Here is an 18,039-nt window from a genome sequence, read left to right on the forward strand (position 1 = left end):
CTACCACTAAGAACAGTCTAGATCCATCCTCTTTGGAACCCCCTTTCAGGTAGTTTAAAGCAGCTATCAAATCCCCCCTCATTCTTCCCTTCCGTAGACTAAACAATCCCAGTTCCCTCAGCCACTCCTCATAAATCATGTGCTCCAGACCCCTAATCATTTTTGTTGACCTCCGCTGGATGTTTTCCAATTTTTCCACATCCTTCTTGTAGTGTGGGGCCCAAAACTGGACACAGTACTCCAGATGAGGCCTCACCAATGTCGAATAGAGGGGAACGATCACTTCCCTCGATCTGCTGGCAATGCTCCTACTTATACATCCCAAAATGCCATTGGCCTGCTTGGCAACAAGGGCACGCTGTCGACTCATATCCAGCTTCTCGTCCACTGTCACCCCTAGGTCCTTTTCTGCAGAACTGCTGCCGAGCCATTCAGTCCCTGGTCTGTAGCGGTGCATTGGGTTCTTCCGTCCTAAGTGCAGGACTCTGCACTTGTCCTTGTTGAACCTCATCAGATTTCTTTTGGCCCAATCCTCCAATTTGTCTAGGTCCCTCTGGATCCTATCCCTCCCCTCCAGCATATCTACCTCTCCTCCCAGTTTAGTGTCATCTGCAAACTTGCTGAGGGTGCAATCCACACCATCCTCCAGATCATTTATGAAGATATTGAACAAAACCGGCCCCAGGACCGACCCTTGGGGCACTCCACTTGATACCGGCTGCCAACTAGACATGGAGCCATTGATCACTACCCGTTGACCCTGATGATCTAACCAGGTTTCTATCCACTTTATCGTCAATTCTTCCAGCCCATACTTCTTTAACTTGCTGGCAAGAATACTGTGGGAGACCGTGTCAAAAGCTTTGCTAAAGACCCATATACATAAAGACCCATATACGTTACCTTAGCTGCTCCATACTGTGTCTTTGACTGATGTTTTCTTTGATCATTAGCTTTCCCAGGACGCTCTCTTGAGCAGCCTCGTTAGGGGAAGCAATAAGTATAACCCAGGAAGATCACTGAATGTCTGATTCTTCTTTGTCTGTATCATGTCAATGGCACTTTTAATCCCCAGAATAATCTGCACAACCCACTGCTTTCCCCTCAAATATTAAATGTGCATAACAGGGAGAGTCCTCACCCCACTGTACTTGGCATCACCCACCCTAGCATTGGAACAATCTGTTTGCCTGCCAGCTGGCTCTGTACAGGTTTTAGTGCGGGTATAAAATACTGTTCCAGCTAGATGGCTTCATTTAACTCCCTTGCACCCAACTACCCCATCATTTGCACATGTGGGACTTCTCTAGATTCTAGTGGCAGCTCTGACATGCAAGTGCTGGGGTGGTCAGCAAGGCTCCCCAGAAAACAAGTCTGGCTAGTGAAAACTGTCAAGGTTTCGATGTGTGTTCCCGTTCCAATGCAGAATGAAAACAAGACCTTTTTGAAATGTTTTGCAAAAAGCACGAGAGAGACACCCTCTACCCCAGAGCAGCCAATAGCCGGTGGTGAGGGCACGCACATGGGACGTCAATACCACAGCCACTAGCTTCTAGAGTCTCTCTCTCTCTGGCCCAATGAGTATTTAATTATGTCTAGGAAGTGGAGAAGCTCCAACAGAAGTCTTTAATAGATGCAAAGGCTAGAAAAGACCATTGTGATCATCTAGCCTGACCTCCTGTGTAACACAGGCCAGGGAACTGCCCCCAAATAATTCCTTGAGCAAATCTGATAGAAAAACACCCTATCCTGCTTTAAAAATGGTTGGTGATGGAGATTCCACCATGGTCCTTGGTAAATTGTTCCAGTGGTTGAGAGCACTCATTGTTAAAACGTGGGCCTCATTTCCCTCCTGAATGTGTCTGGCTTCCACTTCCAACCATTGGATGGTGATATACCTTGGCCTGCTAGATTGAAGAGCCCATTATTAAATATTTATTCCCCATGTAGGTACTTATAGACTGTAATCAAGTCACCTCTTAGCCTTCTCTTTGTCAAGCTAAATAGATTGAACTCTGTGAATCTATCACTATGGGTATGTCCATACTGCAAAGAAAACCGCATTGCACTGAAACTCAGAACCAGGTCAAATGACACAGGCTTGTGGGGTTCAGGCTGTGGGGCTAAAAACAGCAAGGCAGACATTCCCACTCGTGCTGGAGCCCAGGTTCTGAAACCCAGGGAGGGGGGAGAGCCTCAGAGCCAGGCTCCAGCACAAGTGGGAACATATGCACTGGTATTTTCTGCAGCCTCAGCTCAAGTCAATTGACTCTGGCTCTGTGCCTCAGCACCCTGACAGTTTGTTTGCAGTGTAGACACACCCTATAAAGCAGGTTTTCGAATAATTTTCGTGGCTCTTCTCTGAACCCTCCCCAATTTATCAACATCCCTCTTGAATGGTGGGCACCAGAACTGGACACAGCATTCCAGCAGTGGTTGCACCAATGCCAAATTGAGATAAAACAACCTCTCTTCTCCCACTTGACAGTACCCTGTTTATGCATCTCAGGATCTCACTAGCCCTTTTGGCCACAACATCATACTGGCAGCTCATGTTCACCTGTTTATCCATCACCACAACCCCAAAATCTTTTTCAGAATCACTGCTCTAAAGGACAGTCTCCCCCAGCCTGTAAGTACGGCCTGCATTCTTTGTTCCTAGAGGTATACAGTGACATTTAGCCATGTTAAAGCACATATTGTTAGTTTGTGTGCAGCTTGCCAAGCAATCAAGATCACTCTATAGTGGTGACCAGCCCTCTTCATTATTTACCACTCTCCAGTTTTGGGGTTATATGAAAACTTTTTGATGATTTTATGTGTTCTTCCAGGTCATTCATAAAAATGTTAAATAGCAAAGGGCCAAGAACAGACCCCTGTTGGACCCCAATAGAAACTCACCAGTTCGATGATGATTTTCTGTTCACAATGACATTTTGAGACCAATCAGTTAATCAGCTTTTAATCCATTTAATGTGTGCCATGTTAAATGTATCTCTTTCTAGTTTTTTAATCAAAATATCATCTGGTACCAAGACAAATGCCTTACAGAAGTTTAAGTATATTGCATCAGCACCGTTACCTTTGTCAACCAAAGTGTAATCTGATCAAAAAAGGTAACAAGTTAGTTTGACAGGATCTATTTTCCATAATCCCATGTTGATTGGCATTAATCATATTACCCTCACTTTGATTCTTTATTAATCAAGTCCTGTATCAGCTACTCCATTTTCTATCCTGGAATTGATGTCACACTGACAGGCCTATAATTACCCAGCTCGTCCCATTTACCATTTTTAAATATTGGCACAGCATCAGCTTTCTTCCAGTCTTCTGGAACTTTCTCAATGCTCCAAAACTTATTGAAAATCAGCGTTAACAGTCCAGTGAGCTCCTCAGCCAGCTCTTTTAAAATTCTTGGATCTGAGTTATCTAGACCTGCTGATTTAAAAATGTCTAACTTTAGCAGTTGTTGTTTAACATCCTCCTTAGATACTAGAGGAATGAAGAGAGTGCTATCATATGATATGACTTCACCTGCTTCTTCCCCAGAAATACAGAACAGAAATACATATTGAATATTTCTGCATTATTATTGATTATTCTACCATTTTCATCTTGTAATGGACCAAAATGCACAAGAGCAAACTATCCCACTGCGTAGGAAAGATAGGAAATATGGCAAGAGACCACCCTGGCTTAACCAGGAGATCTTCAATGATCTAAAACTCAAAAAAGAGTCCCAGAAAAAGTGGAAACTCGGTCAAATTACAAAGGATGAATATAAACAAATAACACAAGTATGCAGGGACAAAATTAGAAAAGCCAAGGCACAAAATGAGATCCAACTAGCTAGGGACATAAAAGGAAACAAGAAAACATTCTACAAATACATTAGAAGCAAGAGGAAGACCAAGGACAGAGTAGGCCAGATACTCAATGAGGGGGGAAAGACAATAACAGAAAATGTGGAAATGGCAGAGGTGCTTAATGCCTTCTTTGTTTTGGTTTTCACCAAGAAGGTTGGTGGCGATTGGATGTCTAACATAGTGAATGCCAGTGAAAATGAGGTAGGATCAGAGTCTAAAATAGGGAAAGAACAAGTCAAAAATTACTTAGACAAGTTAGATGTCTTCAAATCACCAAGGCCTGATGAAATGCATCCTAGAATACTCAAGGAGCTGACTGAGGAGATATCTGAGCCATTAGCAATTAACGTTGAAACGTCATGGAAGACGGGAGAGATTCCAGAAGACTGGAAAAGGGAAAGTATAGTGCCCATCTATAAAAAGGGAAATAAGGACAACCCAGGGAATTACAGACCAGTCAGCAAAACTTCTGTACCCAGAAAGATAATGGAGCAAATAATTAAGCAATTAATTTGCAAACATCTAGAAGATAATAAGGTGATAAGTAACAGTCAGCATGGATTTGTCAAGAACAAATCATATCAAACCAACCTGGTAGCTTTCTGTGACAGGATAACAGGATGGGGGGAAACAGTAGACGTGGTAGATCTTGACTTTAGTAAAGCTTTTGATACCATCTTGCATGACTTTCTCATAAACAAACTAGGGAAATGCAATCTAGGTGGAGCTACTATAAGGCGGGTGCAGAACTGGTTGGAAAATCATTCCCAGGGGAAAGAAAGGAGGAGATGCAGAGAGAGAGGGGGCAGAGAAAGGACGGCAGGCTATGCAGAAGGATAAAGAGCAACAGTAGCAGCGCTTAAAGGGAGCCTAATTCTCTCAGCATGATTCTGAATGTGACCATAAGGGACTGAATAAACAATAAACACGAGAGTGTAGACCTGCCTGGAGGGCACATTCTCCCTATGTTGCGTGTGTAACCTCCCCTTGACAGCAGTGGGGGATCCACTATGGATCAAGGAGACTACGAAGTCCTCAACTTATACCCCAACTCATGGACTATAAACAAATATGGAATCCAGCCCTGCCTCCCTACAGGCTCGACAGCCCAGAATTATGCCTTCGAAACACTGAACAGCATGTGCTCAGCAGGCAAATATTTTCCTAAAACTAGGCAAACTACTGAGTCCTCACTAAGACCTGGACCCTGCAAACGCTTATGCATGCGAGTTGCTTTATTTTACACACCTGCGCAATTCCCGTGAACTTAATGGGGCTACTCATGTGTACATGTTTGCAGGATCAGGGTCCAAATCCGTTGTGCCATCTCCAAGAAAGCTTGATGCAGAGTAGGTGGAATATTCACCATTTCCTTGGAGCGAAGGTATTTTTAAACAGGCTCCGAGGAGCTGGGATCAGCAGGAGTGCTTCTGCCCAGGGACATGGATGTTCTGAACTCTCTGCCCAGGCTCAGGGGCAGTGACCTGTTTCCATTCTGCAGCAGTTGCTGTTCTAGACAGTGTTGCAGGAAGAACAATGAATTATCACCTAAGTCAGTGGGATAGCACACTTACTGCAGGTTCTTTGGGATCTGGATCTTGTGGGTGTGAGTTCTACAGACAGGGACAGGGCTGGGAGGGTTTTTAAAACAGGATGCAAACGTACGGCCCAATTCTGCCATCCTTATTCAGAATAAAGGCTCTGAGTGATCCCACTGCTAGCATAATAAGAAACTACTCAACATCACCAAAGGTAGAAGATTCTGGCCCTCTGTCTAAGCTGGCACTTTACCAATCACAGCAGAAAAGAGGAACGCTGCACTTTAGCAGACCTCTGCTCCAGTTGCAGATTTTGCTTGGCTTCACCTGCTATTGTATTCACAGGAGCACCGAGAAACTGGAGTAAGACCTTGTGTAACAGCATGAATGGCCCTGTATTTTTCAGAGGAGCAACGACATTGCTTAGGTATTACATTTCTCACATAACTCTTTAAATGAAATAAAAAGAACACACAATGTCATGAATTCAGACCACATAAACTACAGTTGCAGTAGATGGAAAGAGAGTTTAGCAGATTAAAGAAGTAAATACTGATAGATCCACCCCAAAAGATATAAAGGTTTGTGCCACAGTTACTCAGAATTTACCATCTAGAGGTCATTTAAAATCTACTTACATCAGGATCTAGCTCCTCCAGTTCATTCTCCAGTGTCCTGAGCTCTTCTTCTGTCAATGCACTAAGGATCTTATCCTCATCCAGATCGCGGTATTTCTCCAATTCCTGTCTGTACGACATTTTAGAGAAATCTCAGTTTTTAAATTCTCACGTTTTTTGCTGAAGTGGGACCTATAATTAAAAAAAAAAGGCACAGTGAAAACTGAGGTCGCACCACTATTGCTATTAGAATGCAAGATATTCTTCAAACATGTAACAGCCGACGTATAAGAAGCAAGCAGAAGGGCAGCATGATCTCACATTCTGAGTCCTAGCCCCACAGTGCAGCTGTGGGGAAGTACTGAGCATTCTGAGCATTACTAGAAATGTACTTCTGCTAAGGTGAACATCAGCACTGACCGAGCAGAGAAGACTATATGGACCAAATTTTGCCTTGGTCCATATTTTTTCCTGGAGGGACAATCAGTCGTTACTTTCACCAAAACAAAAACTCCCCATGGGATCTAACTCTGGTAACGTTACTCAAGCGGGGTAATGCTTTCCTCTGGGGCAAGCCCTACCGAAAAGCAATGCTCTAGATCGGCAGTGTGGCGGAATCTGGTGCTCCATGCATTGCCGCACATATTCAGAATCTCTGAAAATCTGGACTAAGGCCATGAGTCTCAGAAGTGCAGCAGCTTTTCCTTTTAGATTAACTTTCTCAATGGGAGGTGAAGAGAGCAGTCCCAAAGATGCTATTATTTACTCCTGATCCAGTCAGGAAGCAGATAGACAGCATATGTAACCCAGGGGCTCATCAGAGTTCAGTAAGCTTTGCTGAAATGATGCATGCCATCATGATGCATTTATCTGCATATGTGAACTGACTGGTTGTCATAACCATACAGCTAAGGGTAGCCTAGAATTCCTCCTTACCTGTAAGGGGTTAAGAAGCTCAAATAACTTGTTTGGCACCTGACCAAAAGGACCAATGGGAAAGAAGATACTTTCAAATCTTGGGGGGGGGGGGGGAGCTTTTTTGTGTGTTCTCTTGGGAAGCAGAGAAGCATCCGGTCAGAAAACTCCTTCTCCTATAAACCATCCTAAATGTTTCTCATATTACAAAAATTGTAAGTAAAAGCCAGGCAAGGCATGTTAGATTATCTTTTGTTCTGCTTGTGAATTTTTCCTTTGCTGGAGGGAGGTTTATTCCCGTTTTTTGTAACTTTGAAACTAAGCTTAGAGGAAGTTCTGCTGTGTTTTTGAATCTTTTGTTACCCTGTAAAGTTATTTTCCATCCTGATTTTACAGAGGTGATTTTTTACCTTTTTTTAAAATAAAATCCTTCTTTTAAGAACCTGACTGATTTCTCTATTGTCCTAAGACCCAGGGGTTTGGGTCTGTGATCACTTTGTAACCAATTGGTTTTGATATTATTCTCAAGCCTCCCCAGGAAAGGGGGTGTAAGGGCTTGGGGGGATATTTTGGGGGAACAGAAACTCCAAGTGGTCCTTTCCCTGATTCTTTGTTAAATCACTTGGTGGTGGCAGCGTACTCTCCAAGGCCAAAGAATCTGTGCCTTGTAGAAGTTTTAACCTAAGCTGGTAGAAATAAGCTTGGGGGTCTTTCATGTGTGTCCCCACATCTGTACCCTGACATTGGTTAATGTAGTTCTACACTTCAATATTATTTACCTCTGAGAAGGTAAACAATGGAAACTTACTAACTGACCATACGATTTGTCAATCAATTATGAAGCAGGCTTTTTCTCATGTATGTAATGTAAAATAATGCTAGAGAGAGAGAGAGGAGATGCTATCACCTCTCAGTGCAGTAATTGATACATTTAAATGGAATTAACAAAATAGCCAATAATGGAGACTTAGCTATTAAGATTTAGTTCTTTTAAAACTCTAGATATTTTAAAATGTATTATAATGACCTGAAATAATAGCTAACACATACATGTATATGCACCCAGGCATACCTAAAAGTATATGTACTTATATTTTTCACCTGGAAAGTTTGCTTTCGATATATAAAGTTTTCAAAGCACTTAAGTCCTTTCACACAGGTCCTGTGGAAATTAGATGTCTTTAAAAACATTGCAGACATCACCTATCCTACCAATTTCAAGGGGATGGGGGGAAGATCTTTTCTTGCCATTGTCTTCTGTAGCATCTGGAAGAGGATGATGTATGAGCCCATATGTTTCAAATACTGCCTCCTTTTCATTAAACTGGAATTTTTCCCTATCTCCATAAATGACCATTTTACCTTTTTGATTTTAGCTTCTTCACTTTCTCTGAGTTCTTTGGTGCTTCACAGTCCTAGCCAGACTTCTCTAGCTTTTCCCAAAGCAATCCAAAGCAAATTATGCATTTTAGGATATATTTTACTTCCGCCACTACATTTTCATTAACTAAGAACTTCCTGTATCACAACTGTTATTCTAATTAAAAAAATAATCTTTACACTGGTCAGCAAATGGAACATTAAACATACAAAATTTGACAGCATGCTGTTAAGTTTAAGGCAGTCAGCTGGTCAAATACTTTGCTTCCCACGTTTGTGATCATAATTCAAACACAATATCCATTTCCTTTGCTCTAAGTCTGCGTGTCCTATGCCACTGCGGAATCGCACCCTTTACACAATCCCATTTAAAAGCAGTCACAATTTTCCAGGCATGACGACATCAGCTCAGGATTGATACAGTAAGGAGGAGACAGTAGCATGACTCATCTGTTTTAAACGGCTAAACTGGGGCCAGGCATATCGAGGGCAGGAATAATATTACCCGGGAGTCAGGAGAAGGAAGCACAAATTGTACTTGCATTTCCCGGATCTGGCATTTGGACGAACGGTACAGCTTTGGGTTCCAGTACTCCGAATTGCCAATGTTGCTTAAGTAGCATTTGAGGTGTCAAACAACTGATATACTAGTGCGCAGACATCTCTCACCCAGGTCACTGCTGCTAACAGCTCCCTGGCCTAAAGGAGCAGGGAGGGCGGAAAGGTGCCTGTCATTCATGCAGGGTCCTTGTTCCCAACCCCAGACTGGTTAGCCTTCTAGGCCAGCTGCAAAGCAGACCCTCTCTACTGGGTTTCAGAGAAAGGGATAGGCTTTGTCGGTGACTGAATGGGAGGAGATTCTCATTGTTATTTTAATGTTAATGGCTAGTTCAGATGGTCCTAATGCGGCAGGCTGGGCCCAATCCTGCAAAGTATCAAAGGAATCCATTTTGAAGTACTTGGAGGAGAGGAAAGTGATCAGGAACAGTTAACATGGATTCACCAAGGGCAAGTCATGCTGACCAACCTGATTCCCTTCTATGATGAAATAACTGACTCTGTGGATATGGGGAAAGCGGGTGGATGTGATATATCTTGACTTTAGCAAAGCTTTTGATATGGTCTCCCACAGTATTCTTGACAGCAAGTTAAAGTATGGATTGGATGAATGGATTATAAGGTGGATAGAAAACTGGCTAGATTGTCGGACTCAACGGGTAGTGATCAACGACTCGATGTCTAGCTGGCAGCCGGTATCAAGTAAAGTGCCCCAGGGGTCGGTCCTGAGGCCGGTTTTGTTCAACATCTTTATTAATGAATTGCACCCTCAGAAAGTTCGCAGATGACACTAAGCTGTGGGGAGAGGTAGATACGCTGGAGGGTAGGGATAGGGACCAGAGTGACCTAGACAAATTGGAGGATTGAGCCAAAAGAAATCTGATGAGGTTCAACAAGAACAAGTACAGAGTCCTGCATTTAGGAAGGAAGAATCCCATGCACCGCTACAGGCTGGGGACTGACTGGCTACGCAGAAGTTCTGCAGAAAAGGACCTAGGGGTGACAGTGGACGAGAAGCTGGATATGAGTCAGCAGTGTGCCCTTGTTGCCAAGAAGGCTAATGGCATATTGGGCTGTATTAGTAGGAGCATTGCCAGCAGATCAAGGGAAGTGATTATTCCCCTCTATTCGGCACTGGTGAAGCCACACCTGAAATATTGCATCCTGTTTTGGTCCCCCCACTACAGAAGGGATGTGGACAAATTGGAGAGAGTCCAGCGAAGGGCAATGAAAATGATTAGGGGGCTGGGGCACATGATTAATGAGGAGAGGCTGAGGGAACTGGGGTTATTTAGTCTGCAGAAGAGAAGAGTGAGGGGGGATTTGATAGTAGCCTTCAAATACCGGAAGGGGGGTTCCAAAAAGGATGGAGCTAGGCTGTTCTCAGTGATGGCAGATGACAGAACAAGGAGTAATGGTCTCAAGTTGCAGTGGGGGAGGTCTAGGTTGGATATTAGGCAAAACTATTTCACTAGGAGGGTGGCGAAGCACTGGAATGGGCTACCTAGGGAAGTGGTGGAAACCTTAGAGGTGTTTAAGGTCAGGCTTGACAAAGCCCTGGCTGGGATGATTTAGTTGGGGTTGGTCCTGCATGAGCAGGGCGTTGGACTAGATGCCCTCCTGAGGTCCCTTCCAACCCTGATCTTCTATGATTCTGTGAAAGTGCTGAGTCAATAGAAACCGAGGGCACTGTGCATGTCTCAGGATTGGGTCCTGCTTTGTGTTGTGCCTATTTTAATGACTGTGAAAGTAGAATAACCTGAGAGAAACCGACTGAATGAGCTCATCTGATACGCTGACTTCCGTGTCATGGTTGAAAAATCACTTCCTGTTCCTGCCGGCCTGCACCGACCCAGGGTGGCAATGCCGATGTTGGTTGCAACCCTAACTCTGGTGTGGTTCCCGTCTTCACAACAAAAGGATGTGGTTCCACACCTCGTACCAGACAGACAGAGACCAGCAAAGCAAGTGACTCTGCAGCAATCTAACCTTTAACTCCCCCCCCCCCCCCGAGCGGGAGACAAAGACGGGGGAGGGTTTAACTGCAGGCAGCAGCCTGGGACGTTGCTGCTGGAAAGCGTGTGCCCCAGAGCTTGGTGTCAGACTCCTACAGGTCTCAAAAGCATCCTCGAGGGAGGGATCTGAGGCCCGTAGCACAGAGCAAAGTTCGCAGCTGTGACTGCCCAGGACAGGTGCGAACACCCGAGCTGCCATCCCCAGAGGCCGAGCGATGTGCATGGAAGTCTCCCCGGCCGACTGAGGTATTTGCTAGCGTAGTGGAATGGAAGGGCCAGTGTTTATGACCATAGAGAACATGCCCGGGGCACCAGCAGTATAATGGGGAAGAACGAGGTTTGGTTTGGTGATAGACCGCCTGAATGGAGCAAGATGGCCCCGTGCAAGAGCTGACAGCCTGACCCTCAGGAAACTACCTCTCCGGCCCTAGGACTAATGACCAACACTGGCTAAGGTGATGGGGGACTGTGGGTGCCCCATGTGAGACACACAGCAGGGCCTGGGGCACCTCTGAGTCCCACGGTTCCCTATTCAAGTTGTTTATAATGACCTCCCAGGTTGTAGCACACACAGGGTTCTCTAACCAAAGACAAGAAAGGTCTCTTTCCCTCGCTCTCCTTGTGAGAGGGGATCAGAGGAAAAGAAAAGAACGGCAAAGGTGCCCCATCTCTTAAGCCATCTGTCTGGGGCCAGCCCTTGGGGCTTCGTTGATCAGCTGGCCTACTGTCTTCAATTAGGGTCCACGGTCCATCTCCAGCCCCTCCTCTTGGGGCACCCCGCTTTCCCACATGCAGCTTCAGGAGCGATGGGGCCTGGCTGACCAGTCTGTGGTCAGCCATCTCTGAGGTGGAGCAGTCTTCACCCTGTTCTCCACCCCCTTCTGTGGTAGGTTCTTCCTTTCTAAGTGCCCCCTCCTCACAGCGCAAGCCTTACAGGTGCGCCTCATTAGTGTGGAATGAGCCCAAAGGAGCTGGTCAGTCTCCTCTCCACCAGAGCCAGGTGTGGCCCTTCACAGCTGGATTTCCCAACAGTGCAAGGCACCCACCTTCTGCGAATCTCCCCTTTGCAGTTCCTGGTGCTCCCCTACTCTCTCGCTCTAAGCCACCAGCCAGAGGACTGACAGAGTCTGCCCGAACGGCACCTGGTCCCAGAGGCACCCAGCAAGGATCCCATTAACTTCACTCACATGTCTTAATCACAAAAAGAATAAACATCAGACAACTATTAACCACGCTAGTGCCATACTATGGATGTGGCTCTAAATGAAATTTCAGGAAATTCAAAGATACTCCTCCCCCAATGACCTCTCACATAACAAACACCAGAGAATTTTTACTCAGCGATTCCTGTATCAAATTCATAATTTCTGTTTGAGCCAGAGCATTTCTTTGATAAAGAGACTCCAACTGGATTTAATGACGCCAAGTGATGGAGACTCTCCCATGCCCTTGTGTGAGCTGTTCCACTGGTTAATTATTGTCAGTTAAAAATTTGCACCTTATTTCCAATCTGAATCGGAGTAACTTCAATCTCCAGCCATTCCATCTTGCTCTGCCTTTGGAATGTACTTTGAAGTGTAGCCAAGCTCAGGCGGTTATTGGAACCCTAACCCTTGAATTCACAGACTTTTGGGCCTTTGAAATCTCAGCTATAACCCAACATTTATTAAATCTTTTACATTTAAATCCCTTGGTTGGTTTTGTGTTTAAGAATTGTTTTTGATCACACTCAAGAGCACACAGTCATACAAATTTAAACACAAACAAAACGACCCTCAGAACCAGGAATGATTTATAGCAATTGACCTTAGCCTAGATCGAGTACTCACACAGCTGTCCCCCTGATAAATCTTATTGTCAACCCAAGCTGCCATGCAGATTTCAGTGTTTGCTGTGGCAAAGAAGGTGACATGAACCAGGAGAAGTACAGATATCCATAGGACAAATGAGAGCTGTCATGGTCACCCTGTGCCTCAGTTTCCCCATCTGTAAAATGGGGATAAAGATACTGACCTTTGTAAAGCATTTTGCAATATGCCGATGAGACGAGCTACGTAAGTGCTAGGCTTTATTATTGCCAGAGCCATGGCAATCACTGATTACATGCTAAAGCAACAGGTAAACAAATCAGAGCAGCGTGAGCTACATCTCCTGATTGGAAATACAGGGATACAGATAAATGCTTGCCTGACAAAACCCAAAAATCTAAAGGAAAATATCTTCCAGGTTTACAGATGGAGAAGCAAACAAAAGAGCTTTTTCCCCTAACGTGACACCAGCTAAGTCCTTATAAGTAAAAGCATCGATGATGACAAGACAAGCTGCCAACTTTCAGAGAGAAGTGCAGCAAAATTCTCTACGTTCTAAATTCAGCACTGTTTTTAAATTTCCCCAGTGGGTTGTGCAAGGCTTGCTCTGGATTGCCCTAGCTCTAGGACCATTCCCTCATGGGTGTCTGCTGTGTTTTGGTTTATATGATCCTTTTGAAGGAGTTAAGTAAAAGCTGAGTTATAAGTCAGAACCATTATTTTTAAATTATATAAACTTCACATAAATCACCCTCTTTGCAGCTGTTGCAAACATTTTTTCTTTTTCTTTGGCCCATAGTATGATTTGCAAGATAAACAAGAGATACACATTTGGATACACAGTAGGTGCCCAATCATTATAAGTTAATGATAACCAAACATTGTGTGACTACGTTTAGTGTTAATTGCATGGGCTGGGGCAGATTATATCTAGGGCACAAGCTGAGTGGGCAGGGGGTTACAGTGAAGAGACAGAGATTAGGGCCTTAAATGTTCTAATTTTGGACCCTTAGATCATGGATCCCAGGAAGCCTGATCTCTCGCAGACCTCAATGACTTCTGTTAGAGTTGTGGGCACTCTGCATTTTTGGAAACACCAGGACCTCAGTGTCTCAAGTAGAAGTGCCCAGAAGGAGGGGCTGATCCATTACCCACTGGAGACATAGGCAGAGAAAGACACCCATTGACTCCAGCAGACATTGGATCGAGTCCTTAGTGAATCCTTCTGAAAATTTGGGTCCAGGCAACTTGCCCAAGGATTTACAGCAAATCAGTGGCAGCATCTGGTCTAGAACTCAGGAGGATCCTGGCTTGATCTCATTTGCACTGGTGTGAATCAGGTGGAAATCTAAAAAGTTTACACTGGTGTAAGCATATTCAGAAATAGGCTTCTCTGATCATGTTTCTTTCCTGCCTTGCACCTCGTGTTGTCACTTACACAGGGCTGGCCTTAGCATGAGGCGAACTGAGGCAGCTGCCTCAGGTGCCAGACTGCGGGGGCGCCACTAGGACCCAGCGTGTAGACAATTGTGTCTGCTGCTGGTGCATCTGGACTCTCTCTGCTCTGGATGCACAGAGATGGGGGAGTGCTGGGCTGGAGGGAGGAGGGCACAAGAGACAGAACAGGCAGGCAGGAGAAAAGGGGAGAGGGAATCACAGAAAGCAGCAGGAGCTGCAGGGAGAGAGAAGAGGAGAAGCCTCTTATGTACCTCTCGAGCCCCCCCCCCCCCAGGAGCCTGATTAACCCCAGCTTCTCAGGGAGCTTCCTGTGTCCTGCTGCTTCCCTGAACCCACTTGAGGAGAGCAGGCCCTCAACTGAAGTAGTAGGAGCCAGTTAGGCCCTTAAGACGCTGATATCTTCCCTCACTCAGGCCCTGCTACCAGCCTGCTTATTTGTCCCCTTCAACTGAGTGCTGGGAGCCACTATAGCTGGCCCAGAACAGCAGCCATGAGTGCAAGAAGAAAACGCCCCTCTGGGGCAGCATTCAGAAAAAGAAAGCAAGCAAAGGAAGCTTTTCTATCTAACCAGGAAGGAGTTCTCCTGAGATACATAGACACAAATAGAAAAGGAGGACTTGTGGCACCTTAGAGACTAACCAATTTATTTGAGCATAAGCTTTCGTGAGCTACAGCTCACTTCATCAGATGCATATCGTGGAAACTGCAGCAGGCTTTATATATACACAGAGAATATGAAACAATACCTCCTCCCACCCCACTGTCCTGCTGGTAATAGCTTATCTAAAGTGATCATCAGGTGGGCCATTTCCAGCACAAATCCAGGTTTTCTCACCCTCCACCCCCACACACAAATTCACTCTCCATGGTGAGCCTTCCGGCCCCAGTGAGGATGTGAGTGGTGAGGAGCTGCCTGATCTTCCAGTTAGTCAGAGTGCGGGTGACCTGGCAGCTACTGCAGCATCCGTATCTCCATCTCAAGTGGATGTAACCATGCACATTCCCGAAGAAAAGTGTAGATCAGAGAAGAGTGTGGTGGAGGCGCAAGAAACAGCTGCTGCTGAGTTTAGTTCCTTAAGTCTAGATGATCCAGGACTGTGGACTCACTTGAGCAGTAGCCTGAGGGACTTCCTTGTACTGCATGGGCCACAGCAAGTGAAAAACTTCATGTTCCCCAATGACAATGAAAATAGAAGTTTCCATCCAACACATTACTGGTGTGAAACCTCCAATGGTGACAAAGTGGAGAGGCGGCTGCTTATGTACTGAAAAACCCAGAATGCTGCATACTGTTTTGGTTGCAAACTCTTCCAGTCTAATGTTCCAGCCACATTGGGTTCTACAGGAACAAAGGACTGGACAAATCTGGCTAGAAATCTGGCATGCCATGAAAAGGCAGCAAATCACCAGAGAGCATTCCATAGCGGAAAGAGCTTGAGAGGAGACTAAGGTTAAAGGCCACCATAGAATCATAGAATATCAGGGTTGGAAGGGACCTCAGGAGGTCATCGAGTCCAACCCCCTGCTCAAAACAGGACCAATCCCCGACTAAATCATTCCAGCCAGGGCTTTGTCAAGCCTGACCTTAAAAACTTCTAAGGAAGGAGATTCTACCACCTCCCTAGGTAACGCATTCCAGTGTTTCACCACTTTTTCCTAGTGAAAAAGTTTTTCCTAATATCCAACCTAAACCTCCCCCACTGCAACTTGAGACCATTACTCCTCGTTCTGTCATCTGCTACCATTGAGAACAGTCTAGATCCATCCTCTCTGGAACCCCCTCTCAGGTAGTTGAAAGCAGCTATCAAATCCCCCCTTATTCTTCTCTTCTGAGGACTAAACATCCCCAGTTCCCTCAGCCTCTCCTCACAAGTCATGTGTTCCAGTCCCCTAATCATTTTTGTTGCCCTCCGCTGGACTCTTTCCAATTTTTCCACATCCTTCTTTTAGTGTGGGACCCAAAACTGGACACAGTACTCCAGATGAGGCCTTACCAATGTTGAATAGTGGGGAACGATCACGTCCCTTGATCTGCTGGCAATGCCCCTACATACACATCCTAAAATGCCATTGGCCTTCTTGGCAACAAGGGCACACTGTTGACTCATATCCAGCTTCTCGTCCACTGTAACCCCTAGGTCCTTTTCTGCAGAACTGCTGCCGAGCCATTCGGTCCCTAGTCTGTAGCGGTGCATGGGATTCTTCTATCCTAAGTGCAGGACTCTGCACTTGTCCTTGTTGAACCTCATCAGATTTCTTCAGCCATAGATGATCAGCATCAAGAGAAGATTGCATCAGAGTCTCTTTACTGGCAAAATGTTCTGAAAAGGCTCATTGCTGTTGTGAGAATGCTTGCTACCCAAAACCTAGCCCTGTGTGGCACTTCAGATCAGCTGTATGTGCCAAACAATGGAAACTTCCTTAAAATTGTGGAGTTGATGCTGTACTCCAGGAGCATCTAAGAGTCACCACCCAAGAAATGTACGCACACCAATACCTTGGAAAAACAATTCAAAATGAGATCATACAGTTACTGGCAACAAAAGTCAAACAGAAGATTGTGGCAGATCTGAAGTCAGCAAGATAGTCCTCTGTTATTCTGGACTGCAAACCTGACATCAGCCATACGGAACAAATGACTTTAATGGTGCATTTTGTAACAACAACAGAACCTAGTGACAATGTCCCTGCAGTGGTGACTGTCAGAGCATTTTCTAGAATTTATTGACATTGATGATATTACAGGAGCTGGTATGACAAATGCGCTTCTTAAAAAGCTGGAAGAGACGGGAATTGCAAGAGCTGACAGGAGAGGTCAGGGCTACGGTAATGGTGCCAAGAGAGGAAAGAACAGAGGAGGGCAGACATGGATCCGAGAGTTAAACCCTCGAGCTTTTTTTGTTCCATGCAGTTCGCATTCATTGAACTTGGTGGTCAGCGATGCAGCGTCAGCTTCTAGTGAGGCTGCTGAATTTTTAAATGTAATTCAAAGCATCTATGTGTTTCTCTCTGTATCAACTCATTGATGGCAAGTTTTGAAGCCACAGCTGGGGACAGCCTCTCTGACACTGAAACCACTGAGTGCCACATGATGGGAAAGTCGAGTGGAGGCAAAAAAGCCTATCAAACACCAAATTGGGAAGATAGATGATGCCACAGTTGCCGTTATGGAGGATAATGCTATGACAGGAACTGTTCGTGGGAGAACAGTGGCAGAGGGAAATGGAATCACCAGAAACATACATCACTTCACATTTCTGTGTGGCTTAGTGTTGTGGCACGACATACTGTTTGAAATAAATGTTGTAAGCAAGAGACTCCAAGGTGTGGACCTTGATATATCTGGAGCAATGGAACAACTGGACAAAGCATAGTCATACCTACAGTCTTACCAGTCAGATGAGGGATTTCAAAACTTTCTGAAGAGTGCACAGAAGTTGGCAGAGGAACTTCACACTGGAGCTGTTTTCCCACCCATTCAAGAATACAAGAGTCACCAAAGAAGAAGATATTTTGATTACGAGGCACAGGATAAGCCCATAAGAGACCCCAAACAACAATTCAAAGTTGAATTCTTTAACCAGGTGCTAGATTGTGCAATACAGTCAGCTGAAGAACGTTTCATGAAGCTCAAGGAACACAGCAGTCTATTTGGGATGTTGTATGATATTCCAAAACTCCTCACTATACCTGAAGAAGACCTACACCAGCAATGCAGGGCATTAGAGACAGTGTGGACACATGATGACATGCGCGATATTGATACGAGTGATTTAGGTGATGAACTGAAAGAACTTTCACGATACATTTCAGCAGGATCAACTCCAAAGGCTGTTCTGGAACACATGTGCACAAATAAGATGACCACCCTCTTTCCAAAT

The 18,039-nt window shown here is 45.0% G+C and overlaps 1 protein-coding gene across 3 annotated transcripts in view; it reads right to left on the reverse strand.

The window, feature by feature from the left end:
- Positions 1 to 18,039, reverse strand: part of TMOD1 (tropomodulin 1) — a 73,825-nt gene that overhangs the window by 49,937 nt on the left and 5,849 nt on the right. For all 3 annotated transcript variants that reach the window (XM_073346053.1, XM_073346054.1, XM_073346056.1), the window contains exon 2: positions 6,046 to 6,216. In XM_073346053.1, the coding sequence (XP_073202154.1) occupies positions 6,046 to 6,165 (120 nt within the window). In that variant the 5' untranslated portion in view covers positions 6,166 to 6,216. The remainder of the gene's footprint in view (positions 1 to 6,045; positions 6,217 to 18,039) is intronic.

This window comes from Lepidochelys kempii, chromosome 5, assembly GCF_965140285.1.
Source record: "Lepidochelys kempii isolate rLepKem1 chromosome 5, rLepKem1.hap1, whole genome shotgun sequence".
Classification (NCBI taxonomy): domain Eukaryota; kingdom Metazoa; phylum Chordata; order Testudines; family Cheloniidae; genus Lepidochelys; species Lepidochelys kempii.